The sequence below is a fragment of the Phalacrocorax carbo genome, chromosome 1 (assembly GCF_963921805.1).
Source record: "Phalacrocorax carbo chromosome 1, bPhaCar2.1, whole genome shotgun sequence".
NCBI classification, from domain to species: Eukaryota; Metazoa; Chordata; class Aves; order Suliformes; family Phalacrocoracidae; genus Phalacrocorax; species Phalacrocorax carbo.
In genome coordinates this window covers 44,085,844-44,108,308 of record NC_087513.1, presented here as the reverse complement: position 1 = coordinate 44,108,308, position 22,465 = coordinate 44,085,844, and the positions used below count along the sequence as shown (strand labels likewise).

Here is a 22,465-nt window from a genome sequence, read left to right as displayed (position 1 = left end):
CCGTCCAGAAAAGCCATGGCTCAGCAGCCTGGACTGCAAGGTCTTCTCTATGTGTCCTCTGGGAGGAAAGGGCTGTGGGAACTGCATGCCATCCTTCTTGCTCTTCATTTTCCTGTGGGCTTGCAGAGGTTCTCTCATTGCCTGACTACAAGCACATTCATCCTATGACCACAATGTTTTGTGTCTACAGCTTGTGAACAGATAGGAAGGTGATACCAGCTCTTTGGTCATGTGGTGAGCATATTTTCAGTTGCATGATGGGAGAAAGATTGGAGGATTTAAGCCCTGCTGTGCTCTCATATCAGGTGAATAGTTCCTCACTACTGCTTTAAATTACAGATTTCAAGCTTTTTGGAAGAGCTGTGAATACGTGAAAGCTGCAATGCAGTTATTTCTTAGTTTCCCATCTATTTTTGTATTCACTTTCTAAATTACCTTGTTACATAAAATGAGCTTATCCCCACCCACCATTCAGCATCCTTAACTTCATATGTGTTTCCCCCCCCCCCCACTTATTACTAAATCTTCTCTCAGCATAGTTTTGCCATTTTTGTAACTTTGGGTTATTTTATTTTGGGGAACTTCAAATACTTCTTTAATCTTGTGAATGATCTCAGTTCTGTCTAAAGCTTTCCTACATTTTTCATTTTACTCAGCTTAAATATTTTGGCTGATTTCAAAGAGGTAACAACTAACAGCTCATAATGCTATACAAAGTATTCTTTTCCATACATGTGCATGCTCCATGCTTCTACATAACTAATGATACACGTCTAAAAATATAGGGATTTGAGATTAATGTGATCAATCCATTTATGGAATCCAATCAATCTGTTTATGTTTAAATACATTTGTATGTTGTTATGGCATTTGGGTACCTCCTATGACTAAAACCTTGCACTAAATTAATGATACCCGCAGAGAATTGTCAGGCCCCAATTACTTGTGTGCTGCTGCTGTCACTAAACTAAGTAAATAGCTGGTCTGTGTTGCAGTACAGACAGTCGAGATGATGTACTGTAATGCAGACCCTGGTCCTGTGCATTAGCATGGCAGCTGAGTGTACGAAGCATTTATACTGTGCTAACTTAAAAGAATCGGCTTCATTCCCATGTAATACACAACTACTAATTACACTGAAAAGCCTCCAATTAAAGACCTATCTGAAAGCTTTCCAGACCTGCAGAATCCCAAACAAGGAATGGTCAATGTCAAGTAAAAATTAAATTAAAAAGAATGTGATAAAAACATTAATTAAAAGTGTGCCAGAACAAATACGCCTCACTTTATGTCCTAAAGCCCATTAAATTTCAATATGACGAAGTGCCATGAAGGGCATGAATGTCAGAGATTCAATGCTGCTAGACATTCAGTGCTGCTTCCCCAAAGCCCTTTTTTAGCCTGTAAACTTCACCTTTTGCATCCTGACTGTCTCTGCAGCCGACAGGAAAAGTGGCATCTCAGAAAACTTATCTCCGAAACACCCAAGACCGCAGCTAGCCTCTGGGAGGTGGCAGCGAACAGATGCAGGTATCAATTGTTCCCAGCTTCTGACACAGAATGTGCTACCAGTACCATTTGCATCAGCTGTCAGCTTCTTGGCAGCTGGCAAAGATAAACACCAATAATAGTATTAGCTTTCAGTCCAAACTGTCTTGAGGAGAGTGGCCACTACATTCTCTCCTCCCCAAAGGGAAACAGAATAAATCCCTGCAAAATTCTCCACAAATTTTCCCCTACTGATAATGTTCTTTTCTTATTTCAACCTAATCTTAGATGGGACACACTTTTCAGACCTATATTTTGGCTACTGAGGAGGAAGACAGGAGGATCACAGAACTTGTTTGCAAGATATATGCTGCAAAAAACTCAAACTGTGACAGCCACAAAGTAAAAAAAAGAAAAACCAAAAGAAAAGCCGTCAAAAAAAAAAGTAAAGAGCAGATAGGTTTTATTCAGTTATTGCTCAAAATTAATAGACCAATGCAACTGAAAATCACTGCCATTTCCATATATTTGTAATTTTTGCAAACGTAGGGGGTATCTTGATAATTTTTTGATAATAAAATGTTGAATAATACAGTTCCCTATTATAAAATCTACTAGAGACGGAATCTCCATACCAGTGGCAAAACCCCCCGAGAAGAACCCCCAAAATCATTACGGTACTATATAATTACTTTATGATTTTATCAGTGTGTGTGTCAGCAGGAGCAAGAAAGACACTGCTCTTCACAGAGACAATTCCATCACAACAAGGCTTACAAAGATATTAATGTAAAAGCTTCTCATTGTCTGAAAATCCTTTGCCATGGCAACTTAAAATCAGCTGCTTCCAAGTGATTTTAAAGCTTAACCATCCCTCCTAACCCTTGCGCTTCAGACCTGGTATTTCAACCACAACTATTAAATCTCCCAAACAGGTGTATACATTATCTCTACAAAGACCTGCATGATGAGCAGGTCCATTTGCCCTACAGGGACAACTAACCATTCTGGGTCTCATGCATAGCAGAAAATATCAGGAATCCTGTATTCAAATCACTCAAACTCTTGCACATGCAGTCCCAGAATGGCTGGGGCACTGAGATGTTTTTTGCATCACAATGAAGCTGCTTTTCACTGAACTGTGTTTTTGTGCTCTGCACTTGCTGACAGCACTGATCCTCTTATCATCTTCGAGGATACCTGATAAGAATTATCTGATTCAATGGGAACTTGAGACAGTTTCAGCTACAGATGTACCAAAATTTGCTTTGAAATCTACAGATGCTCCTCCATTCAGTCAGTGAGACTGAGTACATAGATAAGTTGAAAAAAAATCTGTTACAAATTTGAACTGGAGAATTGTGTACCTCAATTTCTGTGAATATAAAAACCTGCAGAGTACATTTTCATCTGTGAGTTTTTAAACTGTGCTGGGCTAATGGTTCTCAGGCTTGCGTACCACAAGCAGTGACTGTAAACAAGTTAAGCCCCCTGAGAAAATACCCAACTCTTTGCATTTCATAAGGAGTGCTTACCACTTCCTGTTCATCCACTATATTCCTGATTAATGCTCAAATGATGGCAAGGAAGAAGAATATTTAAAATTCTGCTCTGTGGCTCTTCGGGTAATGTTTTTAAGGGCATGAGCATGATCTAACTGACTGGAGATCTTAATTAAGAACAGTCATGATACAAATAATATACAACAGTCTCAGGGAAGAAAGAGATCTGAGCACAGGTGGAAGGGGGGAAAAATCAGGAAATTAAAGATCTACTGTTATTACTGCCACAGTAGCACTCAGGAGGCCCCTTTCAGTTGGACATTGGCCCTATATGATAAGAGGCACTCCTGTCCGGCACTGGAGAAGATACAAGTGCAAACAAAGACACAAAACCTCTCCAAGGTCAAACTTAGAAAAATACCTTTACATATGGTAAAAAACAAGTTATAGCAAATTTGGGAAGACTTAACCTTAACGCTCAAAGTAGCATTTAGGTGCATAGAGAACAACGTTGGTACATCTTGGCTACCGAAAGGAGTAAATGTAAAAAGACCTTACACATCCACGTGAGAGGACATACCTGTCCGTGTTTTCTGGAAAAATATTTTTTTCTAAGTGTGCAGCATCTCACCACTGCACCTCCCACAGAACATGCTCATTTGGTCACCCAACATGTGGTGATACCCTCACTCTCCTAAACACTTAGGGAGATGGAAAATTGCATGCTTCAGATCCCTCTGGGATGGTTGGCATGCTCAGCTCATGCTTAGCACAGAGACAGACTGAGAGGTTGTGACCAAGCTCTGCACAAAGTACAGCCTTTACATGCTCGGTAAAAAAAAAAAAGGAGCTGTCCCTGGAAACAGAGAAGGTAGTTCTGAGGACCAGGTTTTCATGAGCAGAACAGGAGCCAGGGAAGCAGGAACCCCGGACATGTTCCTACTCAACATGACAGAATTTAATCCTCCACCACCTCTGACCATTTCCCATCAACCCGGGTATAGCCTTGGCTGGTGGTTAGGAAACTAAACCCTCTTCTTGAATCTGGACACAAAATGAGAGGGAAAGGCTCCTGGGACAAGGAGGACATCTCGTAGGAAATGTCTTGACTTTGCAAACCACTGGTTAGGACACGGAGGTGGATGAGAACAGATGAAGGTCTAGTTCGTAAGATTTTACCTTGCTGGAATCATACAAGCATTTTATGTTAGGAAGTTATGAGTCAAAGCCCACCCACAAAGCATACACTAAAGTGGGAACCAGAAAGTAAGATTTCTCTGAAGGTTCAGAGCAGAAGCTACTACTAAATTAGTCACATTCCCATGCCACCCATATCTTCACTGCCTCATGCAACTGCATTTGTAGAGCCATTTGGAATACTAATGTTTAGAGACTCCCTGAGAAATGCTAGAGGTACTTCTCAGACAAATAGAGTTGAAGTTTTTCTCTTTTGGTTTTGGTTTGATGCCTACAGAAAGGCAAGAGCACTTACTAGTCTAAGCTCTCCTTTAAATATTTTTATCATGTAGCCCTATATGGTTTATTGACATGCAGGAATCAGCTTTTGGACAAAAGAGCTCAAGGGAATAAGCAATATGCACATTTTTCTTCTGAGTGCTCCCTTTCACATTTGGCTGTCCAAGTCACCTGGTAGATTATTAAATTCACATGCACTCTGTCATTTCCCTATTGACTGCATATCTAAGAGACTCAGGTAAGCATTAACTTAAGGCCTGAAGTATCTATGAAACCTCAACTATTAGAACGTATTTCTTGAATTTAAGTCCTCTAATTAATTGAAAAAAACCCCATTTAACAGCTTCTCTGTGCTGTCAGAGCTGTGTTAAGGAGTTCTGATGTAACTAAGACACCAACCTTCTGCTTTTCAGTTTATCAAGGCTTGGCCCTGGACTGCTGATTCAGTGAAAATTTGGTCAGTGTGACTGACTAAATCATGAAAAGATAGTAAAAGTACAGTTTGCAGTGTATTTAAAAGCCTAAGTATGGATGGGATTTTCAAAAGTACATAGCTAAGCACCTTTCAGAGAATTACTGAAAAATCCCATCTGACTTCTAATTCTGTATCTCAAGACACATAAATGACTTACAAAATGTGGCCAAATTTCTATGCTCCTGTTTTTAAAAATCACTGTAAAATTCACAGTTTTACTTAGTAATTTTCTTCCATGGTTAAGTACAAAGTTGTTTGTATATGGTCATTCATTTTGTCTATTAAAAATTGTCTGCCTCATAAGAATAATTGAATGCCACTTTTTTGCATATGCAAGGGGACAAATAAAGAGGTACCAATGGTCTATTCATGCTTGGAGAAGAAAGAAATCCAAACCTCCTGTCATCCACTGGAGTTCAAATTCATGAATTGTCCTTTTTTGAAACGAAAATGTTAGCAGAAGTTCCTGGTTGTTTTAGTAAGGCTTGTCTTGCCTTTCATCGCTCTTAGTTTATTAGTATATTATCTATTAAGCTTCACGCTCATAACAGACTGGAGGTCTGATGTCAGCACAAGCTGTCAAATCTGTTGATGTAAAGTTTGAAAATATGCATTTGAACCAATTTTAATGCTTCAGCTTACCAGGACTTCAGAGAGGAAAAGGCAGGCTTTATGTGGATTAGTGTGGCTATTGAAAATCTCGTGCTGTTCTACAGTGGTTTGTTTTTTATGACCATTGTCAGAATCGTGATGTGACTGTGTTAGCTTGTCCGGTCTTTGGTGATGCATAGATGGCAACCCTCTGTGTCTTTTATGAACCCAAAATTTTTGCCTTCCTGGCAGCTTGCGGCAATTTCTTTCAAATACTTTTCACTGTAATTAGTGAGGGTTTTTTTTTCCATCTTGCGGAGTATCTTTATTTATCATGTTAAACTGATTAAGTCATTAAGTGATTTACTGTTTCTTATATGCCTTATTTCTTTCATTCTGATTAGTTTGTGAGATACTGTCTAATTGCTGCGCTGTTTCTCTTTAATATGGCTTGCAGATCATTTAGGAATATGTGCTATTCAGACTATTTCATTATCCTCATAGAAAATTCACATAGAAATTGTTGACAAGAAATAAAAAACACAGACGATGATAGGCAACGTTCCTTGTTTCCTAGAGGCAAAAAGGTGGCATTCATTTATGCACAAGCAGAACAAACATCCAGTCAACAGAGTGCTCCTGCAATAGCCAAAGCTGTTATTGATTCTGTGGCCACGTAGATGTTTAAACAAAACAGCATTTTAAAAAAATTCAAAATCTGAGTTCTATTACCCTTTACATGATAAAATAGAAACTTCACCTGATGGAAATCAGTGGGACAATATGAAAATATGCCTTATTGGTGTGCTGTGGAATGGCAGAATCTAACTCTGTGTGTTACAGCCAGTTTTCACTTCTTAAGATACGTACGCAATTTAAGAGACAAGGAGGAAAATAAACATTCACTGTACATAGAAAGATGAAACTGGCAGATGGAGAAGATGGCTTTTATACTTCTGAGAATAAATAAAAATTAACAGAGAAAAACAAAGGTAAAAATATAAAACTGAGCATGAATGCTTTGCATTTGACCAGAACGTTATATTTCAATGAAACAACACTGGAATTAATACAGCACACTAGTGTACCATATGGATGCTTGGATCTCTGCCAGAAAAATCGCACCATCTGTCCTTTTACCAAAAAATGGACTGAAATGCTATGTATTACAGGAAGGCTACCATTCTTTTCAATATACCAGACACGATCCTGACTACGAAAATACACTTCTCAGTCTAGTAAGATTAGCAATGGCCCCAAGACAGTGCTTCTAACCAAGTCTGAACCAAAGATACTGAAGGACTGTTTAATTACTGTGTTATACTTTGGAAACCCAGGCCAATGGCATAAAATTTGATCACCATTACCGAGGAATTGTCATAAATCATATGGAGAAGCAGCTTACAGCTTTTCCATATCCTCTTTGGTTACAACAGAACATCATCCACAAAATTTCAGAGAAGTCCAAGCTCCCCCACCTTTCTCACCAAGCCACATACAATAACTTTCTCTTGTCTATAGATGGCAGCACTATCAATTTACTTACTTCACCCTGTTATCAAACACATGAGATAAACAGCCGTAAACAGTGCACAGAACACACGCTTATACAATGCATCTCATTTACTATGCCTGATTGCTGTAATATAAGTCAAACAAACAAAAAAGCCCCCATTCCCCTAGGGTTCTTCACATTTGAAGCAGTTTTCATGGAAATTTAACTCAATTTCAGGAATATAATTGAACTAACAATCTGTTCTCTCAGACAGGATGTCCCCTGCTTGATATTATGCAGGGCTGGACAGATGCCAAAGCAGATTTGAATGTACCTCAAAGCGCTGGTGAAAAATGACTGGGTTTTTCTAAAAGATGGGTGTGCTGGATAGGTCAAGCAGCAGCACTGTGGCTGACGCTAGTCTTCCCTTCCACTTACCCCATCAGGATTCAAATACGCTGGAATTGTACACAGAGAGAAAATACAGCAAACAGCATGTAAACAAGAAAAGCCAAAGTGCTTATCCTGTGAATGCTCTGCAGAAAGCAAACCTGTATGCAAATGCACAGCAACGGAACGCTTGGGGACCATGCTTTTTGCTGAAGTATGATGCCAGCAGCCAACAGAGCCAAAATTTGTTTTCTAAAATCAGGATATGGCTTAGGTTATTCAGATTCAGGGTCTCCTATGCATGAAAAGCAATTAAAACTAGAGAGGAAGTAACGGAATGATTTGGAGCAGCTATATAGATTAAAAAAAAAGAAGTATTAAATTGCCTTTATCCAGATATCAGAAAGAAAGAAAAAAAACACCACACGGCAAGAAAATGAGAATAGATTAAATATGAATCATCAAACCATGTTTGACACTGGATTTGCAATAAAAGAAAGTACATTTTTTTTTTGTTTGGGTTCCCAAGGAAACATAGTGTAGGTAATCATTCTGTCTTCCTTGTGAGCAAGTACTGATCTGGTGACTGACTGCCCCCTTTCCATACCTTTTTAGTATATTGGCCGGTGTTAATCTAAGTTGACAGGATCACAAGCCTCTCAAGGATATTAAATTCCTACAAGCTTTGTGAAAGTAGGCAGCCAGGTGGAATAGAGGGAGCCTACTAAGTATCTCTATATGAGGTGAAAACTGCAGCATGGTCTCACTTCTTATTACGCACCAGAAAATATATATGTGAGAGAGATATGGATGTTCAAACTGTGGAAAAAGGTTTCAGTTGAAGCACGTATTTTATTAGACATCAGAATACCCAGTCACAATCTGAAATGTAAAGAAAATCACACCTTATAATTCCACTGCTCACAGAAGTATATTTTAAAGTACTGGAGAACTACTGTTAGCCTTTTGCCAACTCTTAATACAATGGACCATTATTTCACCAACCTCAAGGCTGAAAAGCTATCAAGCCCATATTGCCTGCTACCTGATGGAATCTGAAGCTGAGAACCAAAATACCTAGACACGACAGCAATTGGAATTTTATAATTTTGTAGACATTATTACACAAAGGAAATTAAGCACTGGTGTACGTGAAAGATGTGCTTGTCTGAAAAATTGCATTTATGAAACATAAATGATTGTCTATGCTTTGGTGTGGATTCTCTTATACTACTCCATTTTGTTGTGAGGAGAATTCAAATGCTGATCAAAAAGAAACAATCCATGCACAGGTTAGATAAAAGCAATTTTTTTTCATACTTGAGTCTATTTCTTGACTAATTCTAAGGTCAAAGAACTTGATCAATTTAGGAAATCACTCGATCTCCCACAGGGGCTACCAGTCACAAAGGCTGAGCAGAGCAGCAGATGGAAAGATTGGTCTTGTCAAGAGCTGCTTTCCTGACCAGAAGCCAGAGAGTAAGTTCCTGAAGTAGATGTTCCTCAACAGTGGGGCACTACGGATAGTCTCTGGGAATGGCTGAGCCAGTTCCCGACTTCCACCATCCAGGAAGGACTTTGGTCCGATACTCTTGAAGCTTGCTTAGCCCCAGTGAAAGTGACTTTGAATGACAAAAGCAGAAACCTCTCCCAGAAACAACTTTGCTCCCACAGTTTTCAAGACCCAGATCCCAAATACCTTATTTGTAAAGTAATACGCACTTCTTTTTAATTAAACATTCCCCTGTCTATTCTTTAGCCATGAGGGAGCAGCCTGAATTAACTTAGCTTCCAACCAGCTGAAACAATTTGCAGTGCAAGACTTGCTGATGCTGCCCCTTCCTTACATAAGCATTTCTTCACATCCCACATAGCCAGGGCTCCTGAACTTAAACAACCCGTTATGTTGCATGCTCTCATAATCACTACTTTTAGCATCCCTCAAATGTTGACAAGCATGTGACGGTTTGCTGATGGGAAGCAACCGATATAGCTCAGCACTCCAACCCAGCTTCCTGGAACTTACTGCAGAAACGCATCCCCTCCGAACAACATTGTAATGAGCCAGCTGTACCGCAAAGATTTCTGGAGAGGCTCAAACAGAATGTAAGATGCTTTCTCACCAGGCCTCAATCAGGATATTATCATATTCTCTTCACTGGAAAGGTGGATTTAACCTGAAGACCTGTATATGTAAAGTGTTCTGCGATAGCACTGGGAATCTGAAGAAAAAGCAGTTCCACGAATTGGGCTTGAGAGCTGAGATTAAACAGGACCCCTTACTTCTCTAACCTGACGAAATTCCTGCAGAGGTGCTGCTGAGCTGTGGAGATTACATTTGGATCCTGAAATCCTTTTGTGTCACTACTTACAGGACAGGAATTAAAAATTGGTTCTGCCTACTATGAGATCATGCACAGTTTTATAATGTATATCTGTATCTTTATTTGGTTTTTGACAAACTCAAATCTGAGAGAGATTATGTTGTGACAAAGCTCACAATACAGAGCTTAAAAACCCTCCCTTTTGCCTTCACAAAAAAGTAGAAAACAGCTGAGCTTTGCAGGGGGTGGAATTCTTTGTGACAGATTTTGTTTTAGGCACAGTTTACAAGAAAACCTCTAAATGTTACCCATTGCACGTTGGTCAGTTGTGTTACATAACATTTGAATTTTGCAGTCAAATAAAGAAGTTTATGTCTGTTGGCACAGATGCTGGGCAGATGCTATGTGATCTGTGTTTTATTTGCGACTTTTCTCAATGAAAGTTATCTATTTTACTATTCAATAATTATTCAATTAATATCTAATGTGTTGGGATGCTGCAAGAAACCCCTGCACATAAATTATTTTGATCTAAAGACAGCAAAAAAAGTTGCTGTTTGTAAACCTGAAGACAGCTCAGCAGAAATGAAAGGAATTCATGTGGGGAATGAGCAATAGCATATTCATCAACAAGACAGAAAAAAGCTTAATAAACAAAAGAGGAAAAAAAAATCTTAATTCCCTTCTATAGACTAAAGTCACTGCACTAACAATTATGAAATTTCAGATGTTCCCTCCGTATTACCAGTTTTCCTCTTGCATTATATTGGTCATAGATCCATCAGCTGAGAGGAACACATCTGGCACCATCTTATCAACAAGACTGGTATAATAGAGGAAAAAACCCACAGTTTTTAGTTTAAAACCAATCATATTGTTAAGGGTGAAAAAAAAAGGCCAGATTCTTCTCTTATCTTTAGCTTTGTAAAACAATTGCCTAGCACTTTAGCTGTCCTAAATAAACTAAATAGCTAAAATAAAGGGTGTTGCTTGTGTGGATACTTCATTCATGCCCAGCCTTGTTTTCCCCTTCGAAACATCTGAATGTTTCACAAAGTGACACATACACTTTACAATAATATGTCTGAAGAGCTCAGTTATTCAGTTTATTCCAAAGAAGATGTAAAGATGCATTAATAATGATACAGAAGACCCTCATGAAGACAGGGTACCCGTGTGTTGACTTTCACTGCTAATAAACAAAAGCACAAGAAACTGTAGCTAGGAATTAAACCCAGGTAAATTCTCACCTCCACCACACAGGAACTTCTTTACAGGGGAAAAGTGGTATTTCTGGGCTTCACTTTTCCACCTTGTTGGCAGGTAATTTGCGGTTAATCAAACCCCCATGACTGACTCAACTAGAACAAGGTGGCTGTTAGGCAGCACGGCCTATGCTGGAAGGAAAAAAGAAAGCCTAAATGCTGGCTTTTCTACCTCATCAATAACATCATGGAAGTAAAGTGAGGGATAAAATATTTGGAAGGGTAATCCCTCTGAGATTCATATCACTATCCTGAGACACACAGAAAGCACAATGAGAATAACTGAATGTTGGCACCTCAATCTCAGTCAGCAACAAGATTATATGTCTCTCCTGTTACCTGAAGAAGGGTAATGGAGCCTTTTTGGAGAACTGCATCAACAGAAGAAAGGGCAGCACTTGACTCCCACCTTCAGTTAGAAAGGTTTTGGGAAATAAATTTTGGAATTGGCAATGGGAAAGACTTCATTTCCATTTTTGTTGAATGATAAGCATTTTAGCATCTTAGCTGCCAGCAGAGAGCTTCACTTGCCCAATGTGTGAACAGATTTGAACAACTATCACCCATAAAGCACATATGTAAAGTTATGATACCAACAAAGAGCTAGACACACCTGTTTTCCTGTCGCTCCTTACACTACAGTATACGCTTTCTCTGTTATCACAGACATACTTTCAGCACATTGCACTGGAGGAGACGTGCGGTTCCCTTCTCAGCATTCAACCCCTACTCCCTTCAAGGATAATTCAGGATCAGGATCAAGGGTCTAATCTGTGAAATGTTTCCTTCTGTTGAGATGTGCACACAAAGGAGTTACATGTTGGAAACTGAGTCAGGAGGCGTATAAGAAGTAACCACATAAAGATCTAGCAGAAACTAATCATCTTTCTTGCCCACAAGGGATTAAACAAACAAAAAAGGCCTGTGGGATTTAAAGTAACGTACAAACTTTAATTTAAAGTTGTTTCTATTTCTTCAGAAATTCCTCCAAACTTAATCAAACCTCGACTGCATTAACAGTGCTAATAAAATGCTCATCATGCTGTCTTAAAAACTGTATGACTTTACACAGTCTGGAAGAGGAAATACTGTCAGTTACGCTCTCACCTTCTGTGAACATTTAAGCACTGATCTAAACTGTATTTATAGAGATGAAAAAAGACATTTACATTTTGAGTTCATATTTTAATTCTTTTTTCTTCAAACCCATTAAAAGAAAAGACGTAGGCTGCAATTTTCAGAGAATAAAAATAAATTAAACTTACTTGTAAGAGAACTGACTAATTTCCCTAAGGACTCCAGAATCTATCTACAGTATTTCTATATCTATTTTACAGCCACTCACATTGCTATGAAATTCTTGTAGATAGAGCTTGAAAACCAAAAGTATTAACTACCTCATTTTCATACAGGTAATTAACACACACATCTTCACACTTGCTTTGGGACTGCATAACCAAATAAAAACATACCATAATTTAATCAGGAAGAAGCATGCATACAAACACACAAAAAATGCATTGTTTAGTTGTGGTTATTTAAATAAAGGATAAGAAGACTTTCTGCCTTCTGTTTTGGGGAAGGGAGGGTGGGAGGAAGTCAATAGCAATGGCAGAAAATTATGATTACTGGCTGGCAGAGTCTGCACAGCTGGGTGCTGACCTCCTGTACCTTTGGTCAGTGTGTACAACTAAGGGGATGTACACATACAATAAGCTTTTTTCCCTCTCTCAGATCAAGAAGCTGTTCAAACACCTCCTGAGCCCAGGCACTTTTTCGGCACAGTGTTTTTCCTACGGTTTTTCAGAGCAATGCCTATAGGTTTTGTACATCTTCACTGGTAATCAGCAGGCACAATTTATTTGTCCTCATTTTAAGCATTGGAGGAAAAAAAGACCAGAACAATTTGACTCTGGTTCTTTGGAGGAATTGCCAAAATTGATGGTTCATCCAATACAATATATTATTCTGTGCAATAGGCTGTAGCATATGATTCAGTGGAAATTGTGTAACTCACTCCAAAATGGAAAATTTCCTGACAGCTTACTCATAAAACCCTCCAAAATGCCCTGGAATATCAGAGTTTATCTATCCTTTAACATGGCTTATCTGATTAATACATTGTAATTTGGAATATAGTCTGATTTTGGAATCGCTGCCTTCAGCTTTTAACTTGAAGAAGGTGGTGGTTTGGCTTGACTTGGGATTAGAAGAAACAAATCCCCAAGACCTTATTTACCCATTGAAAGAGGACCATTTCAGACAAGACCCCTGCTCCTTACTACTGCCCAGTCTTAAGGTAGATATCACCAACTTGAATGTTCTTCCAGGCAGGACAGAAAGATTTTAACATGATGGAGATTTGGTGACCCATCCCAGCACCACTGTGGGAGCTCACAGGGAATTTACTGCAATGGCGTGAGACTGCTTTGCGAGCACTGGAGAGATGTATTGCTGCAGCCATCTACTGTTGGAAGTTCTGCCAGTGTATTACAGTACATACCGACATATTAGATGTTGTAGAAATCCTTACAGTAAGTAGAGATCTTAAAATATCTCTTGGTACTGATCTCTGTTGGGTTCTTTAGCATTAGCCTAGTTGTAAATGCAGCTGTTGTGGTGGTGGTGTTTGTTGTTTATTTTCACTTTTGTCTTTTAATAAGGCTGTTTTCTTTTCTCTTAATATTCACTGAGTTATGCTTACAATATGGCTTATAGCAAGGCCATGGCACTAATGGTGTATTTCTCTTCTTATAATATTGCAGTCGTGTCAGCTAGCTTTTAAGGTTTCTTATGCTTTAATGAAGTTATTAAAGTGAATGCTCTGACTGCATAATTCATGAGCATTCACTCTGTCTTCAAAGAGCTGGTCTCTAAACAATTTTTAATTTTTCTATTCTCTTATAAGACATCCAACCAAGTCTTTTGAATTTGAATGCAATATTCAAAATAAATGTCTAATTGTAGAAAACCAGCTTTATTTCTGCTATAGTACCATTTGGTCCCCAGAGATGGTTCTGATTTATAGTACTTGCTTGGCAGTCACAAAGAGGTGCTGTGTATTTTCTATTTATAACTCATAAATATTGAGATTAGCTTTCACACATAATGGACCAGATTGCAGGCCGCTTTCTCTTCACGGCTGTACCTGCAGCTTTCTGTGGAAGGAAGAGCCCATGGATCCAATCACAGTCCTCTTCTCCTTGCAGTTCTTCCTAAGCATTAATTCAGCATAAGCAGGTATGGTTTAGGGTCTGCTATAATATTTCCTACTTGTCAACAGTTCCAATGCAATACCTGAGCTGATGCCAGCTAGGCCATCTTCTCCCCATTGAAACTCAGGGTCTGACTGGGGAGAGTGGTGAGAGGCAGCAGTGCCGAGGAGATAAGGGAAGGGTACATTGCTTGCTACTAGGATAGATTCCTGGTAATTAGGTTGACTAAAAGCTAAGCATAGAACAAAACCACATTAGCTTTCAAAGATTTTTAGAAGGAATAAACTATACTGAAAATAATCCTGAAAAGATGATAAGCTATGTTAAGGATAACACTTACTATCAGCTAGTAAGAGATGACTTTTTGGTATAAAACAGTATTTTGGCAGCAATATGTACAGCCACTAAAGTTCTTAAAAACGGTATTTAAGCCGAAGGGCCTGGGTAGCTAAACACGCATCAAGAGTCTGTTCAGGTGCCAGCCCCAGTCTCTTCTGAAGGTTCAGAGGGAAAACGCTTTTCAATGTATTCAGGTAATTTATTTCAACAATTGGCTTGGTCAAAGCAGGGAAAGCTGCTGGAAGGTGAAAGGAAAGCTTTTATTTCATGTTAGGAATAAAAATTAATACAAATGGCTGGTATAGCTAAATACTTGGAAATCTTTAGAATTGCCTGCATAAATGTGTATTAATATTGGGAATCTTCCTATGTAATAAAAAGCAGCTCTATATTTATTGTACAAACCACATTTAGCTGCCAGTCAGATGTGCTGAGGGTTAAATGACCATCTTTTCTTTAGAAAATAAGTAAAAAATACAAACACAAAACAAGATTAAAATGAATTTAGGCAAGTTTTATACTCATTTAGATCTGTATCTGAAACCACTACCAGTTTTTTTTTAGATTAATATCTCATAGGGGAGTTGCAAATAATTCCTGCCCTCTTTCTGCAGCAGAAGGGACTGTAAACCTGAATGAAGTATCATAATTCATAGATGACCCTTGTGAGCTGAACGGCATTGCTGAGCTGCATTGTGCCCTTATCAAGGAAGTAGTCAGATTATATCTCTATGGCCTGTTTGGAGAGATTAAACTGCAAACTGGCTTTGAAATCTTCCAATTTTGCAAATCATCTAAACGAAATTAAAAAAAAAAAACAACCCACAGTGACTTGGGATTCTAAGTTCCCTTGATTTTCTCTAAGACCTAAGTCTTGTAGACATCTTGGGTGAATCACAGAGTCACAGAATCCCAGGTTGGAAGGGACCTCAGGGATCATCTAGTCCAACCTTTCTAGGAAGAGCACAGGCTAGACAAGATGGCCCAGCACCCTGTCCAGACGACTCTTGAAGGTGTCCAACGTGGCTGAGTCAACCACTTCCCTGGGGAGATTATTCCAATGGTTGACTGTCCTCACTGTGGAAAATTTACCTCTCATGCCCAATCATAATCGCCCCAAGAGCGACTTGTGTCCATTCCCCTTGTTCTCTCCATGGGACTCCTTGTAAAAAGGGAGTCTCCATCTTCTTTGTAGCTGCCCCTTAAGTACTGGTACATGGTGATGAGATCCCCTCTGAGCCTCCTTTTCTCAAGGCTGAACAACCCAGTTCTCCCAGCCTATCTGGCAGGCTTCCCAGTCCTTTGATCATCTCGGTGGCCCTTCTCTGGACCCCTTCCAGTCTGTCCACATCCTTTTTGTAGAGCGGGGACCAGAACTGTACACAGTACTCCAGGTGTGAAGGATACCTATAAAGCCATGTAACCCGAGTTTACCAAATTCAGACAAATAAAAATAATTTCTTTATAGCTTACATTCCTACATATCACCTGCCAGATGTCAGATTCATTAAAAATGCATTTGAATATAATTTAAATAATGAAAATGCCATTTTAAAACATGCATAATTGTTTGCCAGAGGCCATTGCTCACCAAAAGTAATAATTTCCACTTGTTGTGGTGACTTGACGAGCTCAGGCTGAATGGTTCCAGTGTTTGAGCCAAGGTTTGCTTTAGTCACAGCCTGATGTTGCAATTAAGTTTAAGACCTGGGAGTTTATTGCTCAGATGGGTGATCTGGTTTTGTTACAAGGAGTCTAATGAATTTGATGATTAGTCTGTTGTCTTCTATTGTCTGTTTCCAAAGTAATTTGTGCTTGGCTTTTGACTGCTAATAAAATTTATGGAAAAATTCAAAACACTGGAGATAAAGGTTTGGTTTTTTTTTTTGGCAACTGTAATAACCATTAAATGGGATATATATGCTGACTAGCAGGGTTAAGGTTTCACCAGTAGAATTTCAGCCTGTAGAAATGCTAGGAAAGGTGGTACTTTCAATCTACTTTGATCGGTCTCTTGCTTTTGATAGGTACTTTCTTAACTGCAAAACAAAATATACATGTTGAAAATCAAGCATGCTTTAAAGCCTGATTGATCACAATTATGGATGTAGTCCAATTTTTAATAAATTACTGAATAGAAGTGCAGGTGCTGAGCCACAGTGACTGGTTCTTTATATTGGGACTAAAGATAACATAAATGCTAAAACTTTCCACATCGTTGAGGTGCAAAGGTACAGCAGATATTTACTAGCAGCAGTCAGTAATACTCAAGATGTGGAGAGAAGTGGCCAGAAGGAAACTGCAAGGTTGCCTGCCGCTGTGCTGGGAATGCTTGGTGGTGCTACTTCAGATGTCCTGCAGGAGCCAGGGCCTTGCTCCTCCTTTCTGCAAGGCAGATAAACTCCTCAGAGAGGCATAAAGACTGGATGCAAGAGAAAGCAGAGTCCTTTCCAAATGTTTGTCTTCTACTTTTCCAGCATCTTCTCCAAAATAGGAGAGAATAACAAAAAGGCATATTCTAAACTCAAAAAACAGATACTTTGCCTATTTTTTACAAACTTCTAAGATTTTTTCCCCATCTGTGTCAACTATATAATTTTCACCTCTTGCTAATGGCTTTCCCTTGGTGACAGTAAGTGCTGTTGAGTATATAGGTAATATTCGGTTTGAGATCACATTTGATTGTTAACATCTTCCCACTTCCACTGCAATGCAAAACTTTCAGTTTTGCAAAACGAAAAGCCATTTTAGTATCTAGAGAAAATAACAAAACTAGTGGGGAAAGCATTCTCTAATTGAGATAAAATCCTGTCACCTTCATTACCACTTAGCAGTACTGTACTTTGAGAGTAGGTATTATTTAGTGTGAATAATGACAACAGAATCTCAGCTTGATTTCAAAAGTTATTTCTGCATAATTTATTCAAAAGATAAATTCCCTAATGAAAGATACTGGATCCACTTTAAACCAACATTATTTCATCTATAATTACTGCCTCAGGAATACCACACTAACTGCCATTTATCACTGTCAGCGACATTTGAATTCCTGCTACAACCATGGTATCCCATTGGGTTTGTTTGCCTCTGAGAGAACATGATGTTCGTAGTTTGGCATGGCCCTAAAAAAGGAGAACAAAACCTGTCACCCCCTAGAAATATATTTAAATATCCTCAGTGTGCTTCAGGACATACAGGGGACTAAGCCCATTCATTTCCTCATGGTTATTTCCAACAGAATGCATTATATTTTCCATCTGAAGTTCGTAGAAGGTCTTCAGTTCATTAGTGCTTCCCCTCTTCCTTTCTTTCTTTTCTTATGAGCTGAGTACCCATTATCCATCACATTTCTCTCAAAGCTAGGAAAAGAATGTAGATGCTACACTGCAGTCAAAAAATGCCACACTTCCTCATTAGGAGAATCTAATCTTCCATTAGGAAACAATTAGGAGGTAAATGTGCTTGAGAACATTAATTTGCAACTGGTTCAGTATGAGCGTTAGGGAAACTATTAGTGGCGTGTCTTAATCCAGTGCCCATTTTAGACAGGAAAAGGCTAGACTTGATTGAGGTAATGACTACAAGAATATTTTGATGACTTTTTATTTATTATGCCTGTGGCTATGCAGTGGAAGCCTTTAGAAGCAAGTTTAAAAAAAACAAAAAAAACCGGTTACTGGTAAGAGACCTTGTTTCCTCCCACTTTGTGAAGGTCCTCCTGTTATTGTTCATCAAAAGCAGTAAATAAAAACTTCAGGCTTGCTTTTAGAAGGTTCCCATTTCTCTGTGTATTTTGGATATAAATCTTACCTTGTTCTAAGATTAAAATAAAAATAAAAGCAAAACCCCTTTTTCTTGTCACTTACTAATTCAAAATCGGCAATTACATCATCTATGGGTTAGTGACAGCTGTAAAAATTTTCAGTTCTAGAGCAGCGCTGGAATTATTCTCAATGGTTGGCAGAAACTGCCTCTTTTAAACAGAAGGTATATAAAATAAAATTTTCCTGGAAAGACCTCTTCTTATAAAGCATCTTCTTATTTAATTTGGTCTCAGCTAATTTAGACAGTAATTTGTGTCCAAATTCCAGACACAGCGGAGAACAGAAGCCTACATGGAGCTCCACCAGGTCCCTGGGACACAGCCCTACCACAGGGACACAGCCCTGATGTCACGTGTGGTGACTGCACCCTCCCTTAGAGATGGCACACGTCATCTCACTCACGGTGCGTACGGCCTTACTACAAGGAAAGACTACAAGGGCTATTTGTAGGTACTGAGTACGCTGGAGATACCAACCTCACAGACTACCACAAGTACAAGACTGTCATATTGATTGCTGGCGTACATGCAGATGCAGAGCACTCCCAACTCTGCGCATGGGAACAGTCACGCCTGAGCCCTTCAAATGTACAAACAATTACCCTAGCACCTCAACCAGCAGTCAGCACGGTGACCTACACTGAGTTCCTCTATTGTGTACCATCAGTAACACTGCAGGGAAATGCTCACATTTTGTGAGATTAAACAGACAATAAGAATTGTAGTCAGATTTTTTTCTCTTGCCTGAATAGCCTGCATTTATCTCCAGGCAACAGAGAGCTTGCACTGTCATCTGACTGTTTTAACTCTTCAGACCTTGTCTTGGAGTGGAATGCAATGTATAATGAAATCCCTTTTTTTAAGCTAGAGCGAGTTCTGATATACTCAGTCATGCCCTAACTTTCAGAAAACACAAACCGCATTTTGCAGACAGTGAACAGGAGCCCTTACCTTCTCAACCTAGAGATCTCTGATAGAAAATGAGTTGATATTTTGCCTTTACAAGCCTGCAAAATCTACAAGCAGATTGTCATGCACATACCCGATAGTCCACCGACATCCATCTTCTTCAGGTTCTTTGCCTCCAGAATGACGACAGTCAGTTTGCCAGCAGTAGGCACATAACGGAGGGAGAAGCAGATATCACCCAGTTTTTCTTGCTGTGAAAACAAACAAGACATGGTGTTATACTTTAATAATTTTTTGTATCTTTTAAAAATACAGTTGTGAAAGCCCCACAGAAAATTAACAGGATTACATCTCAAATATTGTTAAACAAAACATTCAAATGAACAATAAGAGATATCTGTGAAAAGTTGCCCAGCTTAAATCCTTGATACCCTCAAGTCTGTTGCAGCAACCAGAGTTCACAGCAGCTATCCTGTATGGAGCCAAATGACAAGATATGCTCTTGCTGTGAAGTAAATTTTACTGTTCAGCATTTCACCCCTGACAATCAGGGTTCCACAAATACCGTTTACCCTTTAAACCGAATCACAACTGGTTGTTTTTTTTTTCAGGTTGTGTTTCAGTAGAAATCAATTAACACGCACACATGCACAACCACGAGACTGCTTTCTCCAAAACAATAACATGGATCTTTCTCATCACATTTTGTCACAAAAGCAGAAATTATAAAAACCACAAAGCACAAAGCTTTCCGTATAAAAAAAGAATTGTCTTCTATCTGACAGGCAAAAAACCCAACAAACCCAAAAGGCAGATATAGGCTGGGAAAGCACACGGTGCATCCCTCCTCACATCAGGAATGGTTGGAAGGATTTGGTTTTGCCTTCAGCCTTGCAGCCTTTCATCTGGGATGCTGCGAAATGCAACCTTTTGCAAGCCATTGCTTAGTACCTTCTTAACAGTCCTGGCAAAGAGGGAAAGGCTGAATTGTGTTCAGAATTACAGGAACTTTGTTTTAAAAGGAGAAGTAACAGATTTGAACTTGCAGATATATGAGGGGGAGGAGATGGAGGGGAGGGAGAGGAGAGGAGAGTACTGCTTAGAAATGATCACTAGGATGATCTGAGTTGCTTTCCTCCTTCCTTTTAGGCACAACGGTATCTCTAGTGGGGGTAACAAGGTTGCTTTTGAGACAAGAAACAGGCTACACTGAACAGTCCAATAAAGCATTTCAGACAGCAATGTTTCTCTTTCAAAGGCAGTAGTTCTTACAGCACATGTCTGTTTCCACAGTTTATTCTGGCAGTAGAGTATAAAGTACATTTCTATCAAGACATATCTCTCTGGTTACAGTGTTTTGTTAGAATAAATTGGCAGGGTTCAACAACAAGTTGTTAAAAAGTTTTTTGGGTGTATCCAAGCTTTTTGTTCAGATACTAGGTTATTTTTTTTGCAGGAATTCTGCACCTTTTCCCTGTACCACAAATGCAAAAAGAACATGGCAATTCACCAGGTTCAAAGAGCCAAGGGAAAAAGAGGCAAAGTCAGGACCCTACCTAAAAAGCAGAGAATACACTACTTAGAGCAACCAGCTCACATATTCATGGAAGGAGTAGGTATTTCCTAGAGAAAAGACAGCCCATGTCCTAAGGACTTCACCATCTGTAAAAGGAACCAAAATGCTCCTTTCCAACTTGGGAGCTCAAGTTTCCACATCATTTAAGAGAAACTGAACTTTATCTACTAAGCCAAATTTTCAGCATCAGTGGCAGTTCTTCTCTCAACAGCTCTTACACACAATCACTTTTTATCCAGGTTTGGATAAGCATCTGCAGTACATCCATCTGCAGAATGCGTACCAGAAACTCAGCTATACTTCTGACTTTTCATCTTCCTCCCTTACTAAAAGTGCGTGAGCTTGTCGCAGAAGACTTCCTTGGGGACATGGGATTCTTTGTTGTTCCCAACAAAAGACTGGAGTGGTATATATAAGAATGGAATAATGTAGTTATTGTTCCTTTTAATTTTAAAAATCTTAGAAACTGCAATAATAATGAAACACCTATAAAGTGACAGACTCTAAATTGATTATTACAAGTTGGGAATGAGACCCAGGGATTGAAATAGATAGTTCCCTGCAAAACATCAGCTCAGTGGTTACCAGTGGTCAGAAAACATACAGAACAAACACAGTTATGTATAATTATGAAATGCTCAGAGAGAACACAACAAAATAGATCATGATGTAAATGTGTGTATCACGTATAAAAACACTGTCAGAATGCACACGTGCCAGTACCTTGAAAACTGGTGCAGTTATGGTGTCCTCCCCCCCTCAAAAAGGATATGATAGAATTGGGAAAGATTCTAAGAAAAGCAGCAAGAATGATCAAAGGTATGATACAGCTTCTGTACAATGAACAGCTACATAGATCAGGACTCTTCAGGCTGGAAAGGGGCCAGCTGAAGAGCAGCATCTTAGAGACCTCTATCTGACCCAGGAGGGCTATAATCATGATTTGACCTTGCTCAAAAGAAGAGATCCTAATATCAGAAAATTTACATTTTAAACTCGTATCTAGAATACCCTAAGAAGTCTTTCACAGCAGGGACTGCACCTCTGTGGAAAGACTTACTATTCCTCCCTGTCTGCATATACTGTTATGAATCCCATCATAGATTCGCATCATGGAAATACACATTTTAGCTGTGCAATCTGCACAGCTCAAGCTCAGATCTAACTGAGCCTCCAGTGGCACGGTGACAGCTAAACACGCTCCTGTTCCCCTGACATTCAGGTTTGGAAGTCCATATTGGCTAGGCTAATGGTGAAGTTGATCTATCACTTGCAGCTTGTTCAGAATGGAAGAAATCAATTGCTTATTGATTTGTCTTATCATGATCACAGCTCACCCAGCCGCCCAGTTTTCTCTGCAGTCACTGTTCTATTACATGGTAGACTTGGTTTAAATTAGCCTGGTTGATTCATGGGGCTCTGAATAAGACTGAAACGGTATATTTGAAAGCTCATTTTAGCCCCCCATTTAGAGACCTTTGTACTCGCGTATCACCTGACATTCAAGGGCTCTGCCCTCACCTCTAGACTCACTAGGCGGAGCTTTGGTTGTAGCAGCACAGGAACTTATATTCCCCTGTATTCCTCAGAAATGTAC

The 22,465-nt window shown here is 39.2% G+C and overlaps 1 protein-coding gene across 4 annotated transcripts in view; it reads right to left on the bottom strand.

The window, feature by feature from the left end:
- SYT1 (synaptotagmin 1) overlaps positions 1–22,465 on the bottom strand; it is a 362,867-nt gene that overhangs the window by 37,264 nt on the left and 303,138 nt on the right. For all 4 annotated transcript variants that reach the window (XM_064450060.1, XM_064450045.1, XM_064450067.1 and 1 more), the window contains one exon: positions 19,426–19,543. In XM_064450060.1, coding sequence (XP_064306130.1) covers positions 19,426–19,543 — 118 coding nt within the window. The remainder of the gene's footprint in view (positions 1–19,425; positions 19,544–22,465) is intronic.